Genomic DNA, 26,717 nt, shown 5'->3' on the forward strand with positions numbered 1-26,717 from the left:
GAAGTTCGTCTGTGCTGCAGTGTGAGGTGGCTCATTGGAATAGTGTTCTGATACAGCTTTGTTTATGTGTGTTGGGATGGTTGCTGGTGTAGTTGAGTATTTGGTCAGTGTTTGTCGGTTTTCTGTATACGCAGGTTTGTAGTTCTCCGTTGTCCTTTCTTTCAACTGTGACGTCCAGGAATGTGAGTTTGTTGTTGGTTTCTTCCTCCTTGGTGAACTTTATGCCAGTGAGTGCGTTGTTGATGATGCTAAATGTCTCTTCTATCTTGTTTCGTTTTGTGATGACAAAGGTGTCATCTACGTAGCGAACCCAGATTTTTGGTATCCTGTTCTCATCATTGTAAATGATGTGAAGGTGCAAATGTTGGAATTAGATAGTCAAAGTCAGAAATTGCACAACACCAGGTTATAGTCAAGCAGGTTTATTTGAAATCACAAGCTTTCAGAGCGCTGCTTGTTTGTCTGGTGAAGTGACTTCACCAGTGCTCTGAAAACCTGTGGTTTCAAATAAACCTGTTGGACTATAACCTGGTGTCATGTGACTTCTGACTTCATCATTGTAAGTGTTCAATCTATTAATTATTGTCTTTGCAGCTAGGATCTAATCTGCATAAATAACTTTTAAAAAGGGCATTTAGTTTTATAGTTTGTACCTGAGTTGATGACTGCTTAGGATTAATCAGCTTTGGAATAAATCAAGTGTAGAACAGCGGTTTCAAAGTAACTACAATGTTTATGTTGATTCTTCGTAAATATACGGATGTGGATTCCTGATAATTATTTATGAGTATGAAATACCTACCAATAAACCTCTGGTATTTGCTTGTAGCATTCCAGATTCTCTTATTTGCTTCGCTGCTGGCACAGACATATTTGAATCCTTGAGTGGAGAGCAGTCCTTGTCTGTCATTGAAAGGGTAAACCAAGTCTGTGGGTTCAACACATCGTCCAATGAAACATTATCTCAAACAACTGATGAACAGATCAAGGTAATAAAATAATCTTCAAAAGCTCAAGGAAAATAATTCAATACACTTGTACCACTGCACAGATTGTATGTATATCTGTTGTTTGGCACAGTCATGTTCAAACGCTAGGAGGCATTCCACTTTTTGTACTAAGCATTGAGTCATAGAGTCACGCACTTGATAATACACCCTTTGATGGCTGATCCACCTAACCTGCGCATCTTTGGACTGTGGGAGGAAACCAGAGCACCCAGACAAAACTCACACAGACACTCTCAATGAGTGTAAGCAAAATATATAGTTAAAAATTAAAATGAATTTTGATGACTTTCAAGCAATTAATTGTGATCTCCTTGCAAGACCTCCTAATTTCCTGAGACTACAGATTGAAAACATGTTGGTATGAAGTTAGCCAAGTAATTGGTATTCCCTTGCACCATAGTATTAGATGGGAGTGGGATAGAAAGGCCACATTAACTGATGGTCAAAGGAAGCTCTTGAAATATCTTGAAAAATTGAATTGCAACTATTATCAACCAAAGTTAGTTGAACCAAATACTGTACCTAATCTTTCACTTAGCTACTGAATTTCTCTTCAACCGTGTCCAACTTTAAGTGTGTTCCTTGTTTCTTATTTTTCTGCAGCTTTCAAAATCATTAGTGAGTAGAATCAGCAACTTTTCGGCCAGCACTCTAAATAGTTTGCAGCAAACAGCAGTCGGACTCTCAGTGTCACAGATTGAAGAAACTGACGCAAATAATTTTAAGGCATCTCTGCCAAGTTTGAGTTCTGTCAGAGGATGGAACCGTGGCCAAGCCAATTCCATTGTGTCCAAGTTATCCATTAGTGGTGTAGAGGTAAGGACTGAGTTAACAAGGAACTAAAATTTTATAATCATACTCTATTCTGAAATACATGTGGGAATTTGATATGTAATTACAGTAAGATGTACTAAAAAAAAGTAGTTTAATACAAGAGGTTATTCCAGAATTGCATTATACCCAACGCACACTTTAAAAGTTCACACTTTAGATACAGCGTTCCTTATTCGCCCAATTGCGTTACAGCCAATTTGCATTAGCAAAAAACGTGCTATAGCAGAATTGACTGTATATTGAGAAATGTTTCAACTATCGAATGGTTTCCTGGGATCAAGGACCTGTAAGATTCCCTGCTCAGCTTAAAGACAGTGGAGGAAAGGATTTTGATGATTAGCATGTTTCTAGCAAAAGAAATATCACTCTATTCAGTCAGTTTTGTTTTGGTCATGAACTTGTTCGCAGTTGAAATTGGTGACTGGGATATGAATCAACCATTGTCACCAAGCAACACTTGTACTGGATAAGAGGTTTTCGAGATGTTTGGGACAAAGGGGTCGGGATTAGTGGTGTAAGGGTTGTTGTTGATTGGGGAGGCAAAGGCAGAAGAAATCTAAAGTTTTGTCTTCCACGCTTAGTTTAAAGTTAGTTGGCTGTGTTTTGTTTCATGGTTTTGAATTCATTCTTTCCTTTTTCTTATGTTTATTAGCTCAATACCACAAACAATCTACTTGAACTTGGAACCTTGGTGCAAGGTGTTCCAAGCAGGGTTTTTGAAACTGTTGAACCCATAGTTCTTGTCAATGTGACTTCCAGTCCTACGTTTGTCAGAAATATTCTGGTAGCACCACAACCGACACAGCAGATTATTGTTCTCAAGGTAAATGTCATGCGTATCAGTGGTCTAAGGAAAATCAAATTACTGTCATTGCCTGTATCTGTACATTGTGTTTACTTAAGTACGGGAAGCTTTAACACTGTTGAGTCCAGCTTACAGAATACAGTGTATTTCTTAAATTACACTGCTTTTCATTTGAATCCAGGTTTTGCAGACTGAAATTAATCCATTAAGAGCAGTGCGGAAGATTCCAAATGAACTCGTTCATCAGATCTCACGTGTGCACCTGACATCAGACCTCAGTCTTAATGATGTCAATAATAAACAGTGGGTGCCACAACAAGTAAGGAATCATATTCTTCATTTATTCATGTGACACAGTCAGAATAAATCTGTTTGGAAATTATTTAACTTGCAGTGGTCACGTGTGCAGTATTCCCCTTGCTAATTTGTGTAATGGGAATTTATCGGAGTCAATGTGTTGAGAATTCAGAATGAGCTGAGAGAGACTAAATGAAAGTTTGACCAATTTCCCCAAGTGTAAGGATTAAATCACTAATGAATAAGCATGGAATTATACTAGAGTGTGCTTTTTAACTGTTTTCATTTCTATGTCTGACTATTAATGATACAGTTTCCTAAAAGCTCAGTAATACATTTTCATAACTTTCCCTTCTTAGGCTTCTGTATTCTTTGAAAACATTGTAAGAAAAAATAATGATTACATCAGGTAAGTAATTAATAGCTGACTGTTCATCTGTCCAAAATGCTTTTCTTCATTCATATATCTGTCTGGGTCTGGCTTCCTCACTATTGATGTAATTGTTTATATTCGTACAAAGGAATATATTCCATATGGAGTAACATATACCTTTTAAAAATATCAGAATAGTGTTTAATTAGATAATTATTAAATGGTTGATTTTTTGTCACTGTTAATTATGAATTAATTTAGCAAGGAATTAATGTATTTGCAATGATCCTGTTGTAATCTTTTATGCTACATAATAACTGAAGTAGTTTTATTTTTTCATCTGTAAAATATATTTTAATCACACAAATATTTATTATCTCCAGAAATAGACCAATTCCAAATTTGCTTTATGCTGCTCTTTGAATGTGTAAAGAAGCCTTCGTGCTGCAATCAAACCTTGTTTCAATAATTATCTCTTCCAATGTTCCATCCTTGGGAACAGAGTTGAGTCAGGTATAATTCCAACCAGTCGAAAATGAGGACTGCAGATGCTGGAGACTAGAGTCGAGGTTATGATGCTGGAAAAGCACAGCAGGTCAGGCAACATCCGAGGAGCAGGAGAATCGGCTTCCTGATGAAGGGCTTTTGCCTGAAATGTACATTCTTCTGCTCCTTGGATAATTCCAACCAGTGCAGAGTTTTCTTTCTGTACCCCATAGACTCTAAATTTTGTTCAGTTTCCTTAATACCACGTTCCATCAAATGCAGTGATGTGAATGTACCAGTATTGCCAGTACGAATACAAACAGAGGTCACCCGACAATAGGTTATGGTCCAATGGATTTATTTGAAATCACAAGCTTTCAGAGTGCTGCTCATTCGTCAGGTCATGTGGAAAGAAGCGCACAGGCACAGACAGAGAGATAATGGCAGAATAATTCCAGGTAATTAAGAGTGTCAACAGATAAGTGCAAATATTGAGAGTGGAGTATTGACAGGCTGAATAACGAGTCTTTGCAGGTGATCAAAAGTGTCAAACGGTGTGAGTGAAGTGTCAACAGTTGAATAGCAAGTGAAGGAATGACCTATGAATGGATTAATTAAGGCAAAGAGATAATTACAAACGATCACAAATAAGATGGTGCTAGATACAAACCAAATGGCAGGAATAATATGAGTATGTACCTCTCCGTCTCTATATTCTGTGCCTATGCGCTTCCCTCGACTTCACCTGATGAAAGAGCAGTGCTTTTAAACCTGCTGATTTTAAATAAACCTGTAGGACTATTGTTGTGGTGTCATGTGGCTTCTGAGTCAGTCAAATTTGGCCTTGATATCAAGGGCTGTCACTCTTATGTTATCTTAGAATTCAGTTCTTTTACCCATGTTCAAATTAAGGCTACAATGAGGTCAGCAGCTTGTAGCTAAATCCAAACTGAGTTTCATTAAGCAGACTATTGAAAAGCAAGTGTTCTTTAATGGCACACTTGATGACCCACCATCACTTTACATATTATCAAGGGTGGAATGTTGGGGCAGTGTTTGACTGGATTATATTTGACTTGCTTTTTGAGTACAGGACATACCTGGGCAATTTTCCACATTGTCAGATGGATACCAGTGTTGTAGCTGTACTGGAACAGCTAGGCTAGGGGTGTGGCAAGTTCTGGAGCACAAGACTTCAGGCCTGTTGGCAGAATGTTGTCAGGACCCATAGCGTGTGCCTTCAGCCTATTCTTATACCACATGGAGTGGATCAAATCTGCTGGAAGCCAGCCTCTCTGATGCCGGAGACCTGCCGAGGAAGCCAGGTTGGATCATCCATCTTGGGAGTTCTCGCTGAAGATCATTGCAAATTATTTCATCGTATCTTTTGCACTGATGTGTTGGGCTCTCCTATCATAGAGGATGGGGATGATCAATATTCAACTTCCATCATTTGCTTTTTATACCCAAGATCTTCACAGACTGAAGTGACTTTTCAAAAAGGACAAAGCTGATCTAAAGATAGATCGAGTCAGGTCTGGGGAATCCAAACAGAACGCACTAAACCAGCTGCAATGAAGTGATCATTTCATCCAAAGACCATGAAACCAGATAACTAAGTCAACAATAAGAAATTTGCATTCTGTTTAATTCACTTTTCCAAAATAGGTTCATATATTGGGAATTTAATGCAGAGTTTGTCAACAATCACTCTCTAATGAGTATAATTGTCCACCCAGGAAATTCTATTACAAGAGTCATGGGTTCTGTGGGTCCTCATGTGGCTGATAAGCTGGATCATAGAGCCACATCTCGCACCATAGTTTGGCAGGTAGTTTCCAGGAAATGCAATTTTCTTTAGCCTGGAGATCACTGGCATTCCCTTCTCTGCCACCTTCTCCATTATGCTCAAAGAATTGCCTCCCTTCACAGAGGAGATGCCTCCCACTTGTTGACATCAATGTTGCATTTCTTGAGGGAGTCTTTGAAATGCTTCTTCTGTCGTCCTCTCATCAGCTGGGCAATGACTTGCTTTGGAAATTGGAACTCAGGTATCCTCAGGATGTGAGCGGCCTAGCAGATTTGGTTTCAAATGTTGGTGCTATTGGCTCATTGAAGGACACTGATGCTAGTACTGTCTGTCCTCTCAAGTGATGCAGAGAATCCGTCTCAAACAGTGTTGATGGTACTTCTCTGGGCTTTTGAGATAGCATCTATACATGATCCAAATTTGAAGCCATAGAAGAATTGGAAGGATGACTGCCTCATACATGTGGATCATGGTATCAACACAGATGTTGATCCTTAGGCATCCAAAGGCAGTGTTCAAAGATTGGATACAATTCTGGATCTCTGCAACAATATCAGGCTTAGTTAAACAGTAGCTCTCTATGTCGGGGAAATGTTCCACATTTGGGTGGATTTAGCTGCTGATCTTAATGTATCGATAGACTGAAACCTGCTCTGGGACAGTTTGATACACATCTGAGTCGTCTTCACTATCTTTCGGTATTGCGAAGTTTTCAGCCTGGGAAAAACAATGAAACTGTAATCCGGAGTAAACAAACAAACAATATTTCAGTTCCTGGCTTGGCCGAGCAGAGAGAGAGAGAAAGCTATGGATTCACAGCAACAGAACCTGGAAGGCATTTTCTCTTTGGTCTGTTTTATGCTTTATGTCTGCGAAAAGTAAAATTTGTAGGATCCTGGATTTCTTGGATGATGGTTGTTTTCACAAATTGATTCTTTGCTGGGCAGTTTTTTGGAGAGCTAAGTCATAAAGCAGACCAAAAAGAAAAAGCCTTCCAGGTTCTGTTGCTATGAATCCATTTTTTTTCTCTCTCTTGGCCAAGCCAGGAACTGAAATATAATGTGTTTGCTTATTCCCAATTATAGTTTCTTTGCTTTCCCAGGCTGAAAACTCTGCAATACTGAAGAATAGTGAAGAAGACTCAGATGTGTATCAAATTGTCCCAGGGCAGGTTTCATTCCAAAGATGTGCAGGTCAGGTGAATTGGCCATGCTAAATTGCCCATAGTGTTAGGGAAATGGGTCTGGGTGGGTTACTCTTCGGAGGATCGGTGTGGACTGGTTGGGCCGAAGGGCCTGTTTCCACACTGTAGGGAGTCTAATCTAATCTATCTATCCATTAAGATCAGCAGAGAAATCTGCTGAGGAAATAATACAACAATCAAATGGCCATGGACTCAGCTTTCACTCTCACAACTCAAGAACTCTAAGAAATTTAAGCTAGTTTGCCCTTATCCTCATGTTTGGACAGGACACCGTCCTTCTTTTTAAATGTATTGACCATAAATGAGCTCAAAATTGTGTTTATTGCTGTATTATTTTCTCAGGGTTGATAGTTAATAAAATTCCTCTTTCCTTTACTCAATGAACCCTTAGATTTGGCTCCCTCCTTTTCATCTAGTTAACCAAGTTTTACTTGGTGTGATAACTACATGGCAAAAATAAATTTTACAACTAATTTGTTATGACCAGTGGAGGTTATAAAGAGGGAACTGAAAACAAAATTGCTGGAGATCACAACGGGTCAAGCAGCATCAATAGAGAGAGAGAGCAAGCTAATATTTCGAGTCCAGATGACTTGTCATCAGAGCTAAAGTGAAGTGTGGAGGATACAGCATTAATGCTGTTGCGGGGGGGGGGAAGGGGAAGGGGGGGGAGGGGAAGGAGGAGGGGGGGGGGGGGGGGGGGGGGGGAAGGAGGAGGAGGAGGAGGAGGTGTGTGGGGACAGGGAGTGTGGTGATTAGAATCTGAGAAAGACAGAACAATAGTATGTTTAACTGCCAGACTGGAAAGAACAGACAATCCCCCTGGGGTGGGGGAAGGGGAGAAAGGGTGATTGAGAAACACAGCTGCTTGCTTGCATGCCCACTTGTCTGTCCGACAGATTGATTACACCTGAAACGTCGACTTCTCCACCTTCTGATGCTGCCTGGTCTGTTGTGTTATTCTAGCCTCCTGCCTGTCTATTTTGGATTCCAGCATCTGCAGTGTTTGTTGTCTCTCATCACTTGTCTGGCCTAGCTGCAATGCTCCACTGGCTCACAGCACAAACTGGAGGAACAGCATCTCATCTTCAGACTAGTCAGTTTACAACCTTCTGGGCTCAATATTGAGTTCAACACCTCCAATTGTGAATGCATTCCTTCCCTTTCTTTTAGCTTGCATGTTACATTCTCTGTCACCCTCTCTCCCCTCCCCCACTGTCTGTTCATTCTAGCCTGGCAGTTAGACACACCATTGTTCTGTCATTCTCACATTCTGATCACTTAATCTGAACTATCAACTTCCTTTCTCCCCCAGCACTCCAACCCACCCCCATTTTAGACTAAATGATACCCCCTTCACACTTCACTTCAATTCTGATGAAGAGTCACCTAGACATGAAATGTTAGCTTGCTCTATCTCCATGGAAGCTGTCTGACCCGCTGTGATCTCGCAGTTATTGCTTCCACCACATCATCCAGCATGGCCAGTAATTGACTCTTATAAAGAGGGAAGCAGATTTCCCTTCCTCTCCTGGTTATAAAAACCAAAACAGCTACATTTGTTGTTGTGTTCAACACTGGTGTGAATTCCTACTAATAGTATGAAACATGTTTCACCCTGATGGGGCTGTAGACTTGTGGTGGCATGAGCTAAAATGTTGTAGGTTGCTTTTCTCATTTTTTTTTAGATTAGATTCCCTACAGTGTGGAAACAAACAGGCCCTTCGGCCTAACAAGTCCACACCGGCCCTCCGAAGAGCAACCAACCCAGGCCCATTCCTCTACCCCATACTTACCCCTGACTAATGCATCTAACACTATGGGCAATCTAGCATGACCAATCCACCTGACCTGTACATCTTTGGATTTTGTGAACACAACTTATTTTGTTCAAAATGATATATTACTGGTTGTAGCATAACAAGTCAACATATGACGAACAAAAATATGGAATTTCTGGTGAGTGTTCCTCAATAGTATTTGAGGGAAATCACACAATGTAGCCTCAGGATGAATAGGGTTGCTGTCACTAAAGAACAGAATCCGGTTCCTGTTGGAAGAAAACAAGCTGCTTGATGTTGATTTGATTATTCCATTATTTGTTTCAGATTCTCACCTTCCGTCCTCCAAGGCTTCAGTTGCGGTGCAGTCAGAAAACTGAATGTAGTGACGTTTCGTCAGCTTGTTCAAGCAATGAAGGGTAAAAGGGCTGTGTATGACGAAAGTCAGGTGAGGTCATTCATAAAAATCACCCATGGAAGAAAGGACTTAATTTGTATGGGTCAAGTGAGAGTCATTGCCACTTTGTGTGCACGCCTTGCAACTGTACCACTATTTATGGCAGAAATTACAGTGTAGGAGTAAGCTTACCCAGGTCCTTTCCACTCTGCTTATGACATTCGGTGATATTTCTGTGCCAGTACTAATGTAATAGTAGTACCAAAGCTCTTTAAGATCCATGTAGGCCAAAAATAGCACAAGTAGAACTGCAGAAAGCCAATCTCAAATATTAATTGTCCCAGTGATAAAACTGCTATGTTGGCCATTTGATAACAATTGAAGCACAGCAACTCCACAAACATTTACATGACCAGACAATCGGTTTTTGCTGAAATTGATAACACCATGATTTTTCTATGGGATATGTTGCTTTGGGACTGGCTATTTTTTAATCATACATTTATCTTCTCTCTGTTCAGCTGAGCTGTATGGCATTTAGACTAACCTCTACTGGAACACCATCAGAGATAGACACCTTCCCTGACGATGTTTTGCTGTTTTTTGAGTAAGTTGTTTTTCATACTCATTTGCAACTTCCTTGGGGATATCCTCGTCTGCTGCTGTACCTTTGCACTTCAATTCAGAATGAGTTAGTCAAGAGCTGAGAAGATGCCAAACATAAATGCGATTTTTAAGAAAATTCATCCATGTTCATGTATGCACAAGCTAACAACAAAACTCTCTAAAATCTATGTAATTGCTTTGATCTTTTCATCCCCGCCAAAAGATCTCATCAGCTGTGCAGAGGTACAATACTTAGAAAAAGATTACCATTGCTGCTTCTGATAAAGTTATCTACCAGGGCAAGACAAGCCCCAAATCCATTACCATGACCGATTGTAGCACATTTTAAGCAAGGCCCTAACGTTATAAAATTGAACTTGCAGAGCCAGCGAGATTGTTAATTCATGATTATCACTTGAATTACCATTGAAACTTCACTTATCCTTCAGTGCACTCGCCTTAACATTTTCGGGGGTGTTTGATACAAAACTAGCATGGAGTTGTGGGTCAGTTTGCTGAGCCGATTGATTTTTATTTTGCAAACGTTTTGTTCCCCCTCCTGGGTGACATCTTCAGTGCTGTGTGGTCTTCAGATGAAGTGCTGTTGTTGTGATTTGCCCAGAATTTATACAGTTCTGTCTGTCATGGCGGGTGCCTCTATTTCTGGTTTTATACTATAGTGGTCTGTAGGTGGGGTCTATTTCAACATGTTTGTGGGTGCATGCATCTTCCAGAAATTCCGAGCTTGTCTTTGTTTTGCCTGTTCCAGTTGAGTTGGTGTCCTTCATTGTCAGGAGAGAGACTAAACATTTGCAAAAAGAATTAACCATCTCGGCAAGCCAACCCACAACTCCAAACATAACCTGAGCCTCAGATATTCACAAAAACCTCAACACTAGCATGTCAGGAGTGCAATGTCAGACTGATACACCAATTTCAATGCTAAGTTTATCAGTGAGATACAGTTAAGGTGAAGAAACAGACTAACTCAGACTGCAGTTTACTGATTTCCATGTGCATATTGTGACACTACTGTGGCTTTAAGAGGTTACTTTGTCTTAGTTTGTTCTAAGAGAGAGATTGAACCGAGCAGTCCGTAAGAAAGTAAACAGTTTGAGGCCTTGGGGTTTCTTCTATAGTTGGAACAATAGCAGCGGCCTGAGTTGGTGTGATTTGGAGATATCGGTGTTGTACTGGGGTGTCCAAAGTTAAAAATCACGGAACACCAGGTTATAGTCCAATAGGTTTAATTGGAAACACTAGCTTGTGGAGCACTGCTCCTTTATCAGGTAGTTGTGGAGTACACATTGTAAGACACAGAATTTATAGCAAAACGTTACAGTGTGATGTAACTGAAATGATACAAAAGACCTGGATTGTTTGTTAAGTCTCTCATCTATTAGCATGACCTTGTTGGTTTCAGTTCGTTCATATGTAAATCCCAGAACTTTTTTTAAAAAGTTACGTTCTCAAGTGAACTCCAACAATAGGTACTATGTCAGCCCAGACAATGCATTGAAAGCGTGAGGCACCCTGTGCAAGGCGGAACCAGTCTGAGATTGGGACGTAGACGGCCTCGCGCAGGGCACTTCACGCCTTCAATGCATTGTCTGGGCTGACATGGCACTTGAGAATGTAACTTTTAAAAAAATGTTCTGGGATTTGCATATAAAGAACTGAAACCAACATGGTCATTCTAATAAATGAGAGACTTAACAAACAATCCGGGTCTTTTTCAATGTATCATTTCAGTTACATCACACTGTAAACCTTTGTTATAAAGTCTGTGTCTTATGATGTTATACTCCACAACCACCTGATGAAGGAGCAGCGCTCTGAAAGCTCATGCTTCCAAATAAACCTGTTGGACTATAACCTGGTGTTGTGTGATTTTTAACTGAGTTGGTGTGGTTAAGCTCCCACAGAACTAGGGATTTTAAGTTTAGCTTTCAGCAGTCGCTGTTGGGGTCTTGAAGATTTGAAGGTATTTTTTGTCCCTCTCACAGTTACAGCCAAAAGCTGGGGGTTCTCTTCCTGCTACAGGAGCTGCATGTCAGACAGTTATTTTCTGAATTTGCATTTTGCCAAAGGGGTGCATATGAGATGTTACTATATTGGAACAGTTAATTAGTAGTTGTAATATTGATTATCCTGCTAAGTTTTCCAGTAGAGTTAAGGTACTCCAGTTCCTTTTTTTGTTGTTGTATTTCAACTAAAGTAGATGAATAAACTGTGTTTTGCTGTAAATCATGTAGTTTGACCAATTAATTGCACGTGGAATGCAACACCTTATATTTTACCTTTTAAAATAAGAAAAGGTTAGGGTCTTGACTATCTCCTGAATATTTTGATGAGGATTGGTTTGATCCATAACAATATGCACCCTGCAAGTTGCTGTGCAATTTAGCCCATAGTCATGTGAGTGCTAACTAATCCTGTAAGTTTGATTTTGATGGTCTTTAAGTTGCAATTTTAGACAAGTTTGAGCATAAATAGATCAACATTAAAATGCCAGCTTTTGCCTATTTCAGTTCTACTGAATTCAGGAGTTCTGCAAACTGCAAGTCATTCTTCAGAGCTATTGGAAGAGCAAACATTAATGTATTACGAAAAGGAGCAAGAAGAAGACAAAAGCTGTTGACTGATGCCTTGGCCTGTTTGGTAAGGACATGCTTAATGGTCACAAATTAGAACGAAGCACAGACAATGCTGAAAAACATCCAGCAGAGCTGCACTCTTTGGAGGATGGCAAAGGGGTTAATGTTTCTGGTTCTGAAGAAGCATCACTCCACCTGAAACATTAACTCTGATTTCTCTCCACAGATGCTTCCAGATCTGCTGAGTTTTTCCAGTAGTTTATATTTTTGTTTCAGATTTACAGCATCCACGTTCTTTTGGTTTTTAATGTTTCTGGTGATTTTTTTTGGCAGAATGGAAGGCTATACATGAAATATTTTCTTTTCTTCACTGATGCTGTGTATTTTCCATTTTTATTTAATGAAACAATTATTTGGCAGGTTGCTTGAAATAGATCTTTTGTCTTATGCAATCCAGACTGAATGAAATAATTTCTTATCTTCAAGAATGCTGGAGAAACTCAGCAGGTCTGTGGAGACCGGCCTCTCGGCACACGGGCTGCGGGTTCGATTCCAGCCTTGGGCAACTGTCTGCGTGAAATTCTCCCTGTGTCTGCATGGGTTTCCTCCGGGTGCTCCGGCTTCCTTCCACAATCCAAAGATGTGCAGTTTAGGTGAATTGGCCAGGCTAAATTTCCCAAAGTGTTCATGGATGTGTAGGTTAGGTGCATTAGTTAGGGGTAAATGTAGAGTAATGGGGTAGGGAGAATGGTCTGGTGGGATACTCTTCGGAGGGTCAGTGTGGACTTGTTGGGCCAAAATGGCTGATTTCCACACTGTAGGGATTGTGTGAGACAGTCACAATTAATGTTTAGAATCCAATGCTTTTGTAGATAAAATTATTTTGGTTGGTGAACCTTCTTTTCCAATATTAAGCTCACAGGATGTACTTTTCTGATATTTAGTAAAATGTCAGTGCATAATAATAGACTTTTTACAAGCATATTGCCAGATAGATAGTTAGGATTAACAGTGTGCAAATGAAATATTGTATTGTTAAAATTTGTTTCTCAATCTGTTTAAATTTCAGAATTTTAATGGTGGAAAGCTAACAAGGGAGAGTGTTACAGTATTGGGTGATTTGACCTGTGACCTTGAAGGCTCCGTTATTGAAAACAGTGACATTACTATTTTGGATTCATTGAGGAATTGCAACTCGTACTCCGAAGATCAAATGAATGCAATTGAAAAAGTTTTGAGCACCAGAGTAACCAGATTTGGGTAAGTTTGAAACCATTCGTCTGTGCTTCTTTATTTTAAAAATAGCTGCTTTTGCCTGTTTTTGCCCATCAGTGTAATTCTGTGTGAGCAGAGTTCAAATTGGGAGTTTTGCCAAAACTATACAAGGCACTGCTCAGACGAAATCTGGAATGCTGTCTTGGGTCCCTTTTCTAAGGAAAGGTGTACTCCCTATGGAGGCAGTTCAGAAAAGGTTCACTCGGTTGATTCTGGCCATTAAGAGGTTGAGTTGGTTGAGGCTGTACTTATTGGTGTTTGTAAGAGTAGAATTGACCATATTGCAACTTGTAAGATTGTTAGGGGGCTTGATGGGGTAGATACTTGGAGGTTTTGGGGGAGTCTTGGACTAGAGAATCTTAAAATAAGGAGTCATCTATTTAAGACTGAGAAGATGAGGAAGTTTCTGTCGTCGACTAGTGGAGCAGTCTCAATGGGCTGAATGGCCTCTTTCTGCTCCAATGGCTTATGGTCTGCATGGAAAGCCCCCTGCTTGCTGTTGAGGAAATACAGATAGTCTTTGATAAATGTGGTTTCGCCATAACACGGTTTTGACTTTCCTCCCCGTCATTCCAATACAACGTGCCTGATTCACGATAATGCAAGTTCTTACCTAATTCCCAGCATAAGGGCGTTATGAATATGCAGCATTAATAGGCACGTTTATGTTCAAGCTGCTCGTTTTGTCCATTGACTGCCTCAATTATGACTGCATAAGTTTTTAAAATCTGTCTCCAAGGACACTTAACCTTCCACCTCCAAAGCAGTCTGATGGTCTTACAGCTTTAGCTTCCAACTTGCCGATGGTTTGATAGACAATCTTGGTAGGCCAGAAACTTGAAAGAATATTCCTTTTGCATATTTCCGTGTCTATTTTGGTGGTTTATGATAACTTTGTGCTTGTATTTTGTACTCGGTTGATGTCCTGGGAATGTAACCTGAACATTTTTCCACGGGCGTGACGCCTTCAAGTATCACAGTTTTGCTGAACAAGCTAATTTTCAGACATGTAACTCCAACATTAATGGAGGACTACCTGGACTATCGATTGTGCACTGAATGGCCTCAGTTGGTATCTCAATGCTTTGTTTCAGGAGGCTTTCACATCAGGTAGATTAAGTAATTCAAATTCAGTTAATGATCAGGGACAATACTGTGTGATTGCAAGTGAGGCAGGGAGGGGAATCCTGAGTTCAGGAATGGAGGAGCCTCGCACTTGACCTTATCCAACAGGTGCGAGATGCTTGCTCCCTGTGTGGATGAGGAAGAGGGCTGCGGCGATGATGAGCCAGTTCACCACAGCACCATGGTCCAGAAGGCTGTTCAAGAGAGGGGAGCAAAAAGACAAGTGGTACTTACAGGGGATTCTATAATTAGGAGGATAGGTAGTATCCTTTGCAAGTCAGATCGGGAGTCCCGCATGGTGTGTTGCTTGCCTGGTGCCAGGGTGCAGGACATCTCTGACTGGCTTGAAAGGATGTTGGAGCTGGAGGGGGAGGATCCAGTTGTTGTGGTCCACATTGGGATAAACAACATAGGCAAGGCTAGGAAGGAGGACCTGTTTGGGGATTATCAAGCACTAGGAACGAAATTAAGGAACAGGTCCTCAAGAGTCATAATCTCCAGAGCCACATGCGAATTGGCTTAGGGATAAGAAAATTAGGAAATAAACACGTGGCTAAGGGAGTGGTGTGGGAAAGAGGGGTTCCATTTCATGGGACATTGACATCAATTTTGGAACCGGGGGGATCTGTACCAATGGGATGATCTCCACCTGAAACCAGTGTTCTAGCGAAAGGATAAATAGGACGGTCACTAGGACTTTAAACTAGTGAGTCAGGGGGAAGGGAAAAGAGAGACAACAGGAAGTATGATGGTAAATAAAGAGGTAAGCAGCAGTTTAAGATGTGTGCAGGAAGGTTTAAGATCAAGGCAGACTATGGAAGAAGTAAGAAGGAAGGATAACTCAAGAGACATTATTAGAAATCATGAGGGAAAAAAAGCTAGCATAAAGGCACTTTACCTGAATGCTCGTAGCATTCGTAACAAGGTGGATGACTTAACGGCACAAATCATCACGAATGAATATGATTTAGTAGCCATTACGGAGACATGATTTCAGGATGTTCATGACTGGGTGTTAAGTATCCAGGAGTATCAGACTATTTAGAAGAACAGACAGGAAGGTGAGAGAGGTGGTGTAGCTCTGATATTCAAGGATGACATCAGGGTGGTGATGAGGGATGATATAAGTTATATGGAGAATACATTTGGGTGGAAATTAGAAATTCTAAGAAGAAAATTCACTGACCGGTGTAGTCTATAGGCCACCAAATAATAACATCACATTGGGGCGAGCGATAAACAAAGCAATAACTAATGCCAGTAAAAATGGTATGGGGCTTTTATCATGGTAGATTTTAATCTACATGTAGATTGGTTGAACCAGCTTGGTCAGGGTAGCCTTGAGGAGGAGTTTGTTGAGTGTATCCATGATAGTTTTCTTGAACAGTATGTAATGGAACCGACGAGGGAGCAAGCTATCCTAGACCTGGTCCTGTGTAATGAGACAAGAATAATTAATGACCTCATAGTTAGGGATCCTCTTGGTAGGAGCGACCACAGTATGGTTGAATTTAGAATACAAATGGAGAGTGCGAAGATAAAATCCAATACCAGGGTCCTGTGTTTAAACAAGAGAGACTAAAATAGGATATGGGAGGACTTGGTTAAAGTCAACTGGATACAAAGATTTTATGGTGGGATAGTTGACAAGCAGTGGAGGACTTTCAAAGCAGTTTTTCAAAGTACTCAGCAAACGTATATTCCAGTGAAAAGGAAAAAAACTGTAAGGAAAGGGGGATTCTACCATGGGTGACTAAGGAAATAAGGGAGGCTTTCAAATTGAAAGAGGAGGCATACAAAATGGCCAAGAAAAGCAGGAAACTAGAAGATTGGGAAAACTTTAAAGGTCAACAGAAAGCCACAAAATAAGCTATAAAGAAAAGTAAGATAAAACACAAAAAAAAACTAGCACAGAATATAAAGACAGCAAAAGTTTCCATAAATATATGAAATGTAAAAGAGTGGCTAACGTAAACCTTGGTCCTTTAGAGGATGAGAAGGGGCATTTAGTTATGGGATATGATGAAAAGGCCAAGGCATTGAACAGGTATTTTATATCAGTCTTAGATTAGATTCCCTACAGTGTGGAAACAGGCCCTTCGGCCCAACCAGTCCACACCGACCCTTCGAAGATCAACCCACCCTGACCCATTTCCCTCTGACTAATGCACCTAGCACCAAGGGCAATTCACCTGACCCGCACATCTTTGTGACTGTGGGAGGAAACCGGAGCACCCGGAGGAAACCCACACAGACATTGGGAGAATGTGCAAACTCCACACAGACAGTCACCCAAGGCTGGACTTGAACCTGGGACCCTGGTGCTGTGAGGTAGCAGTGCTAACCACTGAGCCACTGTGTCACCCTCTTCTCAGTGGAGGACACTAATAACATGCCAAAAATTGACAAAGAGATAAAGGTAGGTGAGGACCTGGAAACAATCAATTATTATGGAAGAGACAGTGTTTGGCAAGCTAATGGAGCGAAGGATAGACAAGTCTCCGGGCTTTAATGGAATGCATTCCAGGGTACTAAAAGAGATGGCGGGAGAAATAGCAAATGCACTTGTGGTAATTTTCCAAAATTTGCTGGACTCTGAGGCAGTTACAGCAAATTGGAAAACAGCAAATGTGATTCCACTGTTCAAAAAAGAAAGTAGACAAAAGATGGGGAAATTATAGGCCAGTTAGCTTAACTTCTGTGTGGGGAAGATGCTTGAGTCTATTATCAAAAAAGAAATGGCAAGACATCTAGATAGAAATTGTCCCGTTGGGAAGACACAGCATGGGTTCATGAAGGACAGGTCATGCTTAACAAATCCTTTGGAATTCTACAAAGGCATTGTGAGCAAGGTGGACAGTGGGGACCCAATGGATGTGGTGCACCTAAATTTCCAAAAGGCCTTCGACAAGGTGCCACACAAGAGGCTGCTGCATAAGATAAGGATGCATGGCATTATGGGTAAAGTATTAGCATGGATAATGGTTTGGTTGCTTAACAGGAAGCAAAAAGTGGGAATAAATGAGTGCTATTCTGGTTGGCAATCAGTAACTCGTGGTGTGCCTGAGGGATCAGTGTTGGGACTGCAATTATCTACAATTTATATAGACAATTTGGAGTTGGGGACCACGTGTAGTATATCAAAGTTTGCAGATGACACTAAGGTGAGTGACAGAGCAAGGTGTACAGAGAACTGTGAAACTTTGCAGAAGACCAAAGATACGTTGAGTGGGCAAAGGTCTCGCAGATGGAATACAATGTTAATAAATTTGAAGTCATCCATTTTGGTAGGAGTAATGGTAAAAAGGATTATTACTTGAAAGGTAAAACGTTGCAGCCTGCAGCTATGCAGAGGGAACTGGTTGTCCTTGTGCATGAATCACAGAAGGTTGGTCTGAAGGTGCAACAAGTAATTAGGAAGGCAAATGGAATTTTGTCTTTTGTTGCTAAAGGGGATTGAGTTTAAAAGCAGGGAGGTTATGTTGCAGCTGTACAAGGTGCTGGTGAAGCCAGACCCGGAGTACTGCGTGCAGGTCTGGTCTCCTTACTTGAGAAAGGGTGTGCCGTCACTGGAGGGTCTGCACAGGAGGTTCACTAGGTTGAAACTGGAGTTGATGGGATCGGCTTATGAGGAGAGACTGAGTAGACTTGGATTATATTCATTGGAATTTAGAAGAATGAGGGAGGATCTTATAGAAACATAAAATTATGAAAGGAATGAATCAGATAGAAGTAGAGAGGATCTTTCCACTGGAGGAGAAAGTGAGGACTGCAGATGCTGGAGATCAGAGCTGAGAATTGTGTTGCTGGAAAAGCGCAGCAGGTCAGGCAGCATCCAAGGAACAGGAGAATCGACGTTTCTGGCAGGTGAAACTAGGACAAAAGAGCAGAGCCTCAAAAGTAGGGGGAGCAGACCTGGGACGCTACTCCAGTTCGGGACTCGCCTCCCCACCACGGCCTCCGGTCGAGGACTTGTCTTCTCGTGATGGACCCCAGTCCAAGGCTTACCTCCCCACAATGGCCTCTGGTCCGGGACTGTCCTCCCCATGATGGTCCCCAGTCAAGGACTTGTCTCCCTGCAACAGTCCCCGGTCTGGGACTCGCCTCCTCCATTCTCCTCCCACTAAGTTTTAAAAAGTTGAAAATTTAAAAAAAAGAACACGCAAGAAGAGGGAAAAACAAAAAAGAACAGGTGGAGCAGAGGAGCTCCAGTTGGAGTTGCCGTACTCTGCCACCATCTTACCAGGTGATCTGCTGCAGCATAAAGATACCATGACTGCTTCTGGGATCAAGGACATTAATCTGAATGCTGCAATGCCTCTCAGCTGAGATGATGGAAACATTTTAAGTCACTGTGTATCGCAAATGTTGCCACTAACAGGATGGCATAAGCACAGTCAGTGGTACCCTGCAACCTAGGGAAACCTACAGCTCTCGCTCTATTAGTTTCTCTCTGGCAAGGGAAAACAAAAGGCATTGCGATTCCATAGAGCACTTTATGCAACTGGATTCTGGAGTGAGAGATGTTGGGCCCAACTTCAGGGGGAATGGATGGATTGCCCCCTGAGGCCGGTTTCAAAAAACAATTAGCTGGTAGCTGATTAGTCCATTGCAATCCCACTCTGCAGCTATAACATGTCGTGGGTGGCGATTACAGGATTTCTCACCTCTCACTTGGGAGGGAGCAACACCCTCAGGAAATGCTGGCTAACTTCACTCACTGACAGGTAGTTCCATTGGTCCCAGCAGTTACCAAAGCTCCACATTGCATGTTCCCACTAGTACAGGAATAGGCCCCAAGAATGCTGCCACAGAAAGGTCATCCTCAGGGTTTGATGGTGGGGATGTAAGCTAGTGACCATGGAGTTGGGTGATGGGGCTGGAGACGCAGCAAGGTTAGGATTGGAAGGGTCTCCTTGAAGCACACAGGTCACAAAAGGTGCCCCGGTCTTCCTTCTGTTTTTGTTTAATTAGGCATTAAAAACAGACTCTGGATCAATGGTGCTAGAAAAGCACAGCAGTTCAGGCAGCATCCAAGGAGCTATTAAAACAGACTGCCAACTCCAACTGCCCTTCACGCCTTATTTTGGTTTGAGCAGTTTGGAGTCAATTGATTTCAAGCAAACTTGGTTCACCCTATTTGTTTGACCTTTGAAATTAAAACTAAGCTCTTTGGCATGTACCAAGCTACTCAACTTCACAGAATTCTCCAAACCACCAGACAAGTCCAGCTAGGTCACTGGAAATCAATTGACTAATTTGGTGGTGGGGCCGAGGAAGGAAGTGGCAGGGCTGAACAAGTTCAGAACAAGTGCACGGGATGGCATTCGCTGAAGAATTGTGCTCTGAAGTGGCTGACCTGGCATCGAGTGAACTTTAGACACCTGCGCTGCACACGTTCAACAGATGGATCATGCAGAGGCCTTCAACAAAATGGCCTGCAGCACTAACTCACTCTAGAACTGTACGCACACTGCTGACCCCATTTTGTAATTAAAATGATGTGTGTAACAATGAACAACTGGGCAGTAAGGAGTGGAATTTTGTAGCTGAACTGTCTCACTAACTGATGTTTCTTTGTTCACTTGAAGTTCTCCTAGTTCATGGACATCCCAGACGGTGAGTCGGCTGGGAAACCTGCCTTTCGCATTGACCTCAACATGGAATCAAGTGAACCAGGTACAACTTAAATGATTTGAATACTAATTCACACAAAGTTAACTATTTGGGATGATTTCACCCTTTTTAATCACCCCCTAGTCTGTACTTTTCGTAGGCTCTATAGCCCAAACATTTTAACACTAGAAAATATCCCAAACCCCAAATATATGTAAATATATGTTTCATATCTATTTAATCCGTGTTAAACATACCTGGGAAAATTCCACATGTTGCATCCACCATTATGTTGCCTCAGTATGGGTTCAGGAGGTACAGACTAGCTTGGCACCCGTACCTAACCTTTCTACGTCATTAAGTTAAAAATCACACAACACCAAGTTATACTCCAACAGGTTTATTTGGAAGCAATAGTTTTCAGAGCACTGTTCCTTCATCAGGTGGTTGTGTGCTCAGAAAGCCAGTGGTTCTACATAAACCTGTTGGACTATAACTTGGTGTTGTGTGATTTTTAACTTTGTATACCCAAGTCCAACACCGGCATCTCCAAATCATTTCTACTTCATAGGCTGGTATCCTTGGAAATTAAAAGCTCTACAACATAGTCAGTTGCAGGAGTTTCTGGTTTTCTTGAATGAAAACCAATTGCATAGAATTCATACAATTTGGAAGCAAGTCATTCACCCCATTGAGTCCACACCGGCCCTCAGAGGACCATCCCACCCTATTCCCATAACAATGCATTTCCCATGGCTAATCCATGGCCTGCACACTCTGGGGAAATTAGCATCCACCTAACCTGCACATCTTTGGACTGTGGGAGGAAACTGGCGCATCCAGGGGAAACTCACGCAGACATGGGGAGAATGTGCAAACTCCACACAGACAGTCGCCCAAAGCTGGAATCAAACCCAGGTCCCTGGTGCTGTGGGGCAGCAGTGCTAACTACGGAGCCACTGTACCATTCCAGGTAGAACTCCATTCCAGATTTTGTCAGATTTCCTCCCATTAGCCATTAAACATTGTTGTTAATGTTGGAAAGCAAAGTCCAACAGGACTCACATCACTAAAGGCATGGACATCATCTTTTCCCAAATTTGCCATCCTCTGGCCCCTCAAACAAAGAACTGCCTGCATGCAAATTCCAGCCGAGACTCTATAACTCTCTCTTGTTCCAGACCCTAGTAGTTCCCTTCTCCACATCCCCTTGCAGGCCCCTCTCTCCCTTGGCCTGTTAGCCCTCCTGCTCCCACCCTCTGTGACCTCTTTTTTGAGCCTCCTCTCTTTGTATTGCTTTGCAGTCTCTTCCTTCTCTTCTGTCTGCTTGCAGTTCCCTCCTATCCCATCTCTGTAGCCTCTTCCTTCACCCTACACTTCCAGCCCCCTCCTCCCTCCATCCCTGCAGCCTCCTCCTTCACTCCCCTATTAAAGTCTCTCACCCTCACAATCCCCTTCTTGCCTCTCACCCTCATCAGCCCCCCTCCTCTCACTTGCCCTTTCAGCCTCTTCCTTAGCTCTTGATCAGCCCTTTGCTGCTTCAGCATTACCTTACAGTGAGCCCTGTCCCTTGACCCACAGGAAGAATGTCCAGGCACAGTCCACTGCAAAACCCAACAACTCTATTGCCGCTTACCTTCATCATACCCAGGCTATTGTTGGTAGATAAGCAGGAGCCCGTGATTGGAGAACCATGAGAGAAAGAGGTGGGATCTCAGATCAGAGATCCTCCCAGTTTGATCCTGTTTTTATTTTATTCGATTAGATTCCCTACAGTGTGGAAACAGGCCCTTCGGCCCAATAAGTCCACACCAACCCTCTGAAGTGTAACCCATCCGGACCCATTCCCCTACCCTATATTCACCTAATCTGCACATCTTTGGATTGTGGGAGAAAACCAGAGCACCCGGAAGAAGCCCACACAGACATGGGGAGAACGTGCAAAATCCACACAGACAGTCGTCTGAGGTGGGATTCAAATCCGGTTCCTGATGCTGTGAGGCAGCAGTGTTAACTACTGAGCTACCACGCCACCCCCAAGGTCAGCTTATTTTCTGATGCACAGAGCCACGTCTGCACTGATTGAGTCTGAGGGAGGATCAGTGCTTCTCAAGCCCCTGAATGGCTGGGCTCCACTAATTCTCGCCACGTGTGCCCTTTATTCCCAGGACCTGTTTCCTAAACCTCTATCCCAGCCTTTCTCCCATGCTGGTGTCCTATGAATTTTCCAACTTCTCAAATTCACTTGTCGGTATATGTTTCTTTTTCAGGTAAATGTAATCAGATTCTGGTTTATCTCAGCAAGAATCCGTAGATTTGAATGAACAATTTGCTCTGGATAAGAATTCTTTTACTAATCAAGGATTGCATATAATTAACCGTATTCCCTTTTCCCTGCAGTTAGTCTTTTCTGAAGCCGTCCCAAGATTTATTCGGAAACTGAAACGGTTTACAAAGTCCAAAGATGTAGTCAGGTTTTTAAAGCGGCTCAGACAAAGAAGAAGAGTGAGGAGAGCTACAGGTAATTTGATATTACTGTTTTGTATTAGTGATGAGAATGAATAATATAGTACTACTTTCTTCATGGCGATCTCATCAGTTAAAATGAAGCCTTGAAGTTCTTTTGTAAATGTGGTTGGTTTCCATGAGTAGATTCTGTATCACTGAATTGACTTAAGTTTCACCAGGATCCCCCATGGATGGGGTTACAATAGATGGAAGCCTCTTGGAGCTATTAAGTCCTGAGCAACTCTTTGCAAGAGCAACTCACCCAGACCTGTTTCCCCACCCGTTACCTGTGAAATAACTCACCAACTCACCGTTAATTTACACATGGAATGTCCTTGACTCTGATCCAGCTCCCTCAGAGCCAGTTCTCAAAGAGAACAGACTCTCTGACACTCCTGTTTATATCTGTCAGCCAGGACTCCCTGATTGGACCAGATTAACAGCCTCAGTCAGGGAACTCACATTGTGTGCGGTCCAGCTAGCTGACTGTGTTAGAGTTGGTACAACCTTGAGCTGTGCAAATCTTTTTATCTAGAGTGGAATTATCCTTGAGGTTTTAAATACAGGGAGATTAATGAAAGTAAAAATCCTGAAATTGCTTGAAAGCAGCATTAATGCAAGGGGAATATGTTCAGTTTGAGGATGGTGTCAATTCAGGGTGACTGGTTTGTGCCATGGGTTTGCTGATGATTGAACAGGTCAAATCCCAACCTGCAGCTTACTGAGCACATGGCTCATGGTGCTGGATTTGCTTCCTTCATTGCTGTTGTCTCATTGCGGTGTTTGGACTTGAGGCATGACACTGCACGATGAACCAGTTGTCCTCACTTTGAGCTGGTAAAACAGGATCTGAGAAGACAGGAAAATTTCCACTTTGTGGACACAGTTCAATCCACCTTGGTTAGTGTTGCATGAGTTTTCCCTGAATGCTTCTGGAGGTGGAATTGAGAAGGATGTGAGTGTTTCCGTGATTATGCTTCAAATCCAGAAAAGCAATAGATGTTGTTGGTGGAATTTCTCTCATGCTGTTGTGCATCACCGATAAAGCCTGGAGCTCACTGCTGCATAAGAGTATGACAACATCTACTGATTTTTCCACATTATTTTCCATGTGCCTAATTTTTCCCCACTCATTCAGCCTGTCTACAAATACGGGGAGAAAGTGAGGATTGCAGATGCTGGAGATCAAAGTCAAAAAGTATGGTGCTGGAAAAGCACAGCCAGTCAGACAGCATCTGGGGAGCAGGAGAGTCAACATTTCGAGCATAAGCTCTTCATCCTGTCTTCTACCCATGCTAATATTTTATCCACTACACCATGAACTCTTATTTTCCTGATCTTTCTTTGCCAATGGTGACCTTTTGAGACAGGTGGTTGTGAAAGTATGGCATGTGCTCAGCATATTCCAAGGAACCTCCTTCAAAATGTCTACGAAGTGGAATATTTAACTGAGTAGGTCTGGGTTGACATGAGTTTTGTTTATGGCAGCATTCAAGGAAAGGGTTTAAGAATTTCAGAATTTAATTGAGACTGGCTTAAAAATCTAGAGCAGCAATACTGAAGTCATCATGTCTTTGTTTTGGCTCATGGAATCTGAAGTGAAAGTGTGTTCTGTACAAACAGTATTTAATACTCACACTAGAGGGCAGTTGATGAGATGAATAGCCACATTAATGAAATAGATTGTAAATAGTGTGGGGTCCATCACACTGCCTTGCTTGGCATCAGGCTATATTTGAAAGCATCTGTTTCAGATCTTCCAACCAAGATGTTATCTCTAGATGAATGGACTCGAAGGTATCATTTGAACTCAGTGACATGGCTGAGATATCTTCTAATGTCAGCTGAAGTTCAAAGTGATTTTATTCCTGTAAAGGACCTTTCTCAACAATACATGAAATGTTAATGAAATTTAATCATTTCCAAAATATCAAGCAACATATTGACAAATTTATACTTCCAAATACATGCTTCATGTGCCTAATGTATGTATCAAAAAATGGTAGTAATAAAGTTTATTAGTCGGTAAGAAATCCTGGAGGATTTGCTGGCTTTATTACCCCCAGATTCCTCATTCTGCTCCTGACACACAGTCAAGAAATATTGACGAAAGTAATGTATTGGTGGAAACCTTCGCATTAACTGTTTGTAATATGTTGCAAAGAAATTAAAAGTTACCCTTGTGTGTTGTGCATGGACCAAAATAAAATATATTTCTGACTTCTTGTTCATGTTTCTCCCTTTGCCTCTCAGTAGACTTCCAATTCACACACTTTCCAATGACCACTGCATGTTGTCTGTATCATCTCTGCCCTCCTCTTTGTCTCTGACGTGTTATCTTCTTCATATTGAATAAGTCTATCCAAGCCTTGATTTTGTTCCGTTCCATTGTCTTCCAATTCCCAATCTTTGTGTCTCTCACATATTTACAGTAATTGAAAGGACTATTCTCATGCTTTACCATTGAATGGCCTATCCATTGCCACTACACGTGAATTTAAATCATAATTTATTGATTCGAAGACTTTGCATGAAAAATAATTTTAATACATTGATAACAAATTGCATTGATGCATCAGGCAAAACTTATTTACAGGATGTACAGTGGGACAGATAACAGCGGAAGCCATTAATGAGTTGACCCCAGTAAACTATGATGCCGCCCAGTTGGAAGTCTGTTTGAGTAATACTTTATTAAAGGGTAATGTGGAGGAACTGGGAGCGCTTGACTTTGATTCTGATCAGCTTCAAGTTCTGAAAACCAAACTCAATCAGGTAATTAACATGATTGATGCTTTGTTCTCCTCATAGAAGCCATAGTATAATATTTTATTATTGCTACTTTAACCTCAATGGCCTAAGCATTAATCGTACAGAATGAATCTCATTCCCTCCGCCACCGATTTGTGTTCTGCTGGGTTATTTATCCACATTAAAAGAGCTACACAATGAGCATTTTCCTTGATCTATGTCGGAAAGTAATATTTTCCTTTGTTGTGTTCATTTCTACCTTTTGTTAAGATTAGCAAGCGGAAGATCAGTCAGTTTAACTTCAATTTTGGGGAAAGTTCTTGAGGCAATTGGAGTCATAGAGACATAAAGCTATACAGCACAGAAACAGGTCAGCCCAACTCGACCATGCCAACCAGGTTCCTAAATTAATCTAATCCCATTTGCCAGCATTTGGCCCATATCCCTCTATACCCTTTCTATTCATATACCCAGCCAGATGCCTTCAAATTACTTGTGATAGACGGGTCGCATGGTGGCTGAGTGGTTAGCACTGCTTCCTCACAGTGCCAGGGAACCGGGTTCAATCCCAGCCTCAGGCAACTGCCTGCGTGGAGTTTGCATGTTCTCCCCATGTCTGTGTGGATTTCCTCCGACAATCAAAGATGTGCACGTTAAGTGAATCGGCCATGCCAGGGATGTGTGAGTTAGATATATTCGTCAGAGGTAAATGTAGGGGAATGGGTCTGGGTGGGTTGCTCTTCGGAGGGTCGGGTGTGGATTTGTTGGGCTGAATGACCTGTTTCCACGCTGAGAGGTTCTATGAAATGCTGAGATCATAAATGATGACAGAAATGCGTGAGACATTTCACTGTTGTTGATGTGTGGCATGGTGGCTCAGTGGTTAACACTGCTGCCTCACAGCGACAGAGATCCAGGTTCGATTCCAGCCTCAGGCGACTGTCTGTGTGGAGTTTGCACATTCTGCATGGGTGTCCTCCCGCAGTCCAAAGATGTGCAGGTTAGGTGAATTGGCCATGCTAAAAAATGTCTATTGTGTTCAGGAATGTGTAGGTTAGATGCATTAATCAAGGGTAAATATAGAGTAATGGGGTTTGGGTGGGATAGTCTTCAGAGGGTTGGTGTGGACTAAGATTAGATTACAGTGTGGAAACAGGCCCTTCGGCCCAACAAGTCCACACCGACCCGCCGAAGTGAAACCCTCCCATACCCCTACATTTACCCCTTACCTAACACTATGGG

The 26,717-nt window shown here is 41.9% G+C and overlaps 1 protein-coding gene across 1 annotated transcript in view; it reads left to right on the forward strand.

The window, feature by feature from the left end:
• Positions 1 to 26,717, forward strand: part of LOC122560428 — a 79,575-nt gene that overhangs the window by 28,360 nt on the left and 24,498 nt on the right. Inside the window, exons 20-31 of the mRNA XM_043711061.1 lie at positions 830 to 989; positions 1,614 to 1,826; positions 2,497 to 2,667; positions 2,831 to 2,968; positions 3,306 to 3,355; positions 8,928 to 9,048; positions 9,519 to 9,604; positions 12,135 to 12,264; positions 13,270 to 13,460; positions 20,192 to 20,279; positions 22,617 to 22,737; positions 25,321 to 25,499. Coding sequence (XP_043566996.1) covers positions 830 to 989; positions 1,614 to 1,826; positions 2,497 to 2,667; positions 2,831 to 2,968; positions 3,306 to 3,355; positions 8,928 to 9,048; positions 9,519 to 9,604; positions 12,135 to 12,264; positions 13,270 to 13,460; positions 20,192 to 20,279; positions 22,617 to 22,737; positions 25,321 to 25,499 — 1,648 coding nt within the window. The remainder of the gene's footprint in view (positions 1 to 829; positions 990 to 1,613; positions 1,827 to 2,496; positions 2,668 to 2,830; positions 2,969 to 3,305; positions 3,356 to 8,927; positions 9,049 to 9,518; positions 9,605 to 12,134; positions 12,265 to 13,269; positions 13,461 to 20,191; positions 20,280 to 22,616; positions 22,738 to 25,320; positions 25,500 to 26,717) is intronic.

This window comes from Chiloscyllium plagiosum, chromosome 21 (genome assembly GCF_004010195.1).
Source record: "Chiloscyllium plagiosum isolate BGI_BamShark_2017 chromosome 21, ASM401019v2, whole genome shotgun sequence".
NCBI classification, from domain to species: Eukaryota; Metazoa; Chordata; class Chondrichthyes; order Orectolobiformes; family Hemiscylliidae; genus Chiloscyllium; species Chiloscyllium plagiosum.